This window comes from Microtus oregoni, unplaced genomic scaffold (genome assembly GCF_018167655.1).
Source record: "Microtus oregoni isolate MIOR12 unplaced genomic scaffold, Mior012 000100F_ref0000014, whole genome shotgun sequence".
NCBI lineage: Eukaryota > Metazoa > Chordata > Mammalia > Rodentia > Cricetidae > Microtus > Microtus oregoni.
The window spans coordinates 1,612,094-1,616,177 of record NW_024544713.1 but is presented as its reverse complement, the minus strand read 5'-3'; the positions used below and the strand labels follow the sequence as shown (position 1 = coordinate 1,616,177).

The 4,084-nt window shown below is 41.9% G+C and overlaps 1 protein-coding gene across 1 annotated transcript; it reads left to right on the top strand.

The window, feature by feature from the left end:
• The first annotated feature begins 268 nt into the window (after positions 1 to 268).
• On the top strand, positions 269 to 2,539 carry LOC121443118 (probable G-protein coupled receptor 83). Its single transcript, XM_041644800.1, has 4 exons — positions 269 to 637; positions 833 to 958; positions 1,274 to 1,407; positions 1,813 to 2,539. Exons 1-4 carry the CDS (start codon positions 269 to 271, stop codon positions 2,537 to 2,539), a joined length of 1,356 nt encoding a protein of 451 aa, XP_041500734.1.
• Positions 2,540 to 4,084: the final 1,545 nt, after the last annotated feature.

Here is a 4,084-nt window from a genome sequence, read left to right as displayed (position 1 = left end):
ATCTAATTGGCTTGATAGGATCCCATCATTTTAATGAAAGTGGATTGATTAGCAAGCCTGCTGGCTTCTCTCCTCTTATTATAAAAAGGTTAACACCTTAGATCCTGGCTTCTTTGGGCTCACTGTTCTATAAAATGCTAAAGTCTTTGATCATTTCCATTTTTGGTGGAACCAGGAGTTTCTGTTTGTGAAGATTTGGAAAAGGACTTCATCATCTATATCCTTTCTGATCTCTTGGGACCTGTTTAATTCTTCTCCCTAAACAAAAATGAACATTTCTTTGCTGTCACAAATGGAAAGTATAATTGATTGGTTCCGACCAAATATCAGTTGGGTTCCACTGATCGAGGATCAAAATTACAGTTACACAACTCTGGATAGAACCAACATAACTGCAGAATGGGAATATCCAACAGAATCAATGAAAAAATGGTTAGGGACCAATGCCCACATCATTGCTAAGGTTGTGCTGAGTATTGCATATGTTATCACCACAATTGTATCTCTCTTTGGCAACTTCCTTGTATGCCAGGTTTTTCTCAAGCACAATGAAATCAAAAAATCAACGGGCCTACTCATCTTCAATCTGGCAGTATCTGACATTACGATAATCCTCCTCAACTGTCCATTTGCAATGGTGAGTGATGTATAGAGAGTTGGTTTCAGTACATAAAAAAGATGCTGTTCCATTTGAAGGGTGGGTGATGGGACTACAAAAGCAAAAGGGAATATACATATTTGGGGCCTCCATCTAGACTCGAGCTTCTCCGCTGTGCTTGAGGATAACATTTGAATAAATAACCTACACCTTTTCCTTGCTTTTGTCCCTTAGACTCGTTTCCTGGCTGGACAGTGGGTGTTTGGTAGATACCTGTGTCATGTCAGTCGTTTCGCTCAGTACTGCTCCCTCCATGTTTCAACTCTTACGCTTATGGCTGTTGCCATGGACCGACACCGGGTAAGACCACTTGAGGGCACTTTTGAATAAAAGAGCAGGGGGTGGCAAAGAGTCAGGAACACTAGACATCTTGCAGAAATCTACAGGACGGAGCTGTATTTGAAACTAGAATATGTTTGTGGACTGCTTCTGACACTTCTCCCCACTGTCGTACTCTCACGGGTAGAGACCATTGTGAATTTCAAAGTTTCAGCCCTGTACTTGCGTTTTATGCATCTCTCTTTAATTCAAGCAGAAACTCATGAACCTGTTTCAGATTATGCAAACCACACTGATCTTGGCTGATTCACGAAGGGTGTTTTTGGTCTTTTGTAGGTAATTCTGCACCCAATGAAACCAAGGCTAACATACTCCCAAAACTTAATGGTTGTTGCCGTGATCTGGAGTATTGCTATATTCCTTGCTCTTCGGCATGCAATTTACCAGAATGTATTCGTCTTCTTGAATGAGTAAGTCAGACATAATGTGTAATTTCACCTTTTTCTTTCTAGAGACTCCCAGAAAGTGGACATTTGCAATGTTCTTAACTTTGTTTTCATCCATCCCCCATTTTCCTGAATAAAACATATGGTGTTATTTTCTAATTCCAATGTGTTAGTGAAACCAAGAGGATGGGCCATCAAGTTAAGGTCACTAGTAATGAAGAATCTAGCTGTGTTCAGATTGTTCTATACCCACACTAGGCCCACCAGAGATAACACTTTAGTGCAACCCCTTAATTTCAAAATTGAAGAAATTAAGACCGAAACTATCAAGGGACTGAGATTTCTTATGGACATACAGTGTAAAGTAGCTCCTAGAAGCTTTCTGGGATCTTTTCAGTTATCTTAACTTTTTTTTCTGTTTTCCTCCAGGGATGGTGTTGCCATGAGCTACTGCCTCCCTTCCTTTCCTGGACCCAGCCAGCTGGTTTCGAAATATGTGGACCTTGGTACATTTATCTTGCTGTACGTTCTGCCACTTATGGTGATTGTTGTAACCTATTCTCACCTAGGAAAGAGGCTGTGGCTCCAGAATGCTATTGGCGATGCATCTGCCCGTCAACTGATGGCACACTACCAGAAGCGAAAGAAGAGCATGCGGATGCTGATACTTATTGTGTTGGTCTTTGCAGTTTGTTGGTTTCCACTTAATTTCTATGTGGTTCTTATATCCAATGCAGGCATAGAGAATGATAGCGTGCTTTTTTATGCCTTTCACTGGTTGGCAATGAGCAGCACCTGCTACAATCCTTTCATCTACTGCTGGCTCAACAGGAGCTTCCGTGCCAAACTAAGATCGGTAACATCTGTAAGAGTGCAAGCACTGTTTTTATGTAAGAGCTCCCAGGTTGAGAAAATAAATGCACCCGAGAGTCATGAGCTTCAGGAACTCAAGGCATCTTCACTGCTACGAGTTCCCCTGGCTGTTCCAGAGGCCCCGGTAGATGAGGATCCCAGTTTGGCTACAGGGGATAATTCCCAGGGTTCTGTTCAGGGGGATTCGTCAGATCCAGATCCCTCCCTAGATGAAGAGGTGGCGGCGGGGCCCTCCGCCCAGGATGCTTACTTTTGCATTCACGTGCAGACTACCAGTCACTAAGTTGGGCACCCATCTGATCCATCAGAACCTTGCTTAATGAGTACCTTCGCACAGACAATTCAGTCAGCGATGGCATAACCTTTAACTTAGATGTTGAGTACAGTGTTTTACTATCATGTGCACCCTCACAGTCTTAGTTCTGGCGTCAGAACTCTACTTGATAAGTCCACTGTGCCATAATGTGGAGAACTGACTGGCCAGACCCTGAAGGAATTCCTTGTTACTTACCTTAAGTACCTTTGAAGATGAACTTACGAGAAGTAGATATCCTGAATAAGAGTCTTTCTTTGCCTCCAGCTTTGACCTGTGATTATTGCTAGTAGTGATAATGAGATGGAGGAACTGTGATTGAGAGAGGGCCGTGTAAAGCGTTACTAGGAAGACCACTTGCCAGCCCCTCTCTACCGTTGGGAACACCCTTTTCTCCACTGCACTTGTGCACCGACTTGGTGCTGTCATATAATGACTTTCTGCATCAACTTGGTCTGAGGCAAAGACTCATGGGAAGGAACAGAAATACTGCTGAGCGACTCTGGACTTTTATTACCCCATCTTTGTAAATGTGACTCTGTACACCCAGTCTACAGATCTTTGATGTTAGACTGATTTCCCCAGCTTCAGATATCTCATCTTGTAGATTATTGTGGACTTTATCTGGAGGAATTACTTGGACTTTGAGCTAACTGAACTAGTGTATACAGGCATATGTGGTCTCTGATGAATTTGTTGAACTTTCCTATCAAAACTGGCCATCTGAATTGACTATTAACTGACTGTTGGTCATACCTTTCTCCTAATACTTTCACAACAAGCAGATCAGCATCCCCACCCCCAAACTATTCCCTATCAACTATAATTTGTCACACCTTCACATGACATAATCAAGTGCATACATGCACACACATGCACACACTTTTATGTTCACTCAGGTATAAGCATGTATATATTGCTCCTTGTTACCTCTCATGCTATCCACCTGCCTGGTGCTCTCACTTATTTCTACCTGTAATTTTCATGCTCACTGAGCCTAGACAAGATTTCATGCCTTAAAGTGAAGTCTTGGAGGCTCTGAGATTGTGGCAACTTTTTGCCTCTGTTAACAGCATTTCTTTACAGTTGGTGCTTCACTTTGTTTGATTTGATTTGATTTTTTTGATGTTGTCTATCTCCCTGTGAAAATTGTACAGATTCAAAATCAAATTTGTGTTCTCATGTGCTAATAACATTCCTTTGCTTTTTCTATGCTTTTCTCTAACTGAATCAAGTTCATTGTATTTCCCTTTCTCATATACCCATTTCAACCCAGTTCACTTTAATTGATAGTCTACATTCTCTTTTGTTGATTATTTCAGTCTCACCCATACGGTGTTATACACTCCCTTCCGGAAGTACCCTCATAGTCTACAACACTGCTTCTCTCTCCTTTCAACATTCCACCCAGGTGCTCACTTTTCCAGATTTGTTTGTCCTAGGATATTTAATCTTGGATTTTGGTTGCTGCCTTATCCAGAGGTTCCGAACTTCCTGTGCTGAGGCTCATCATCT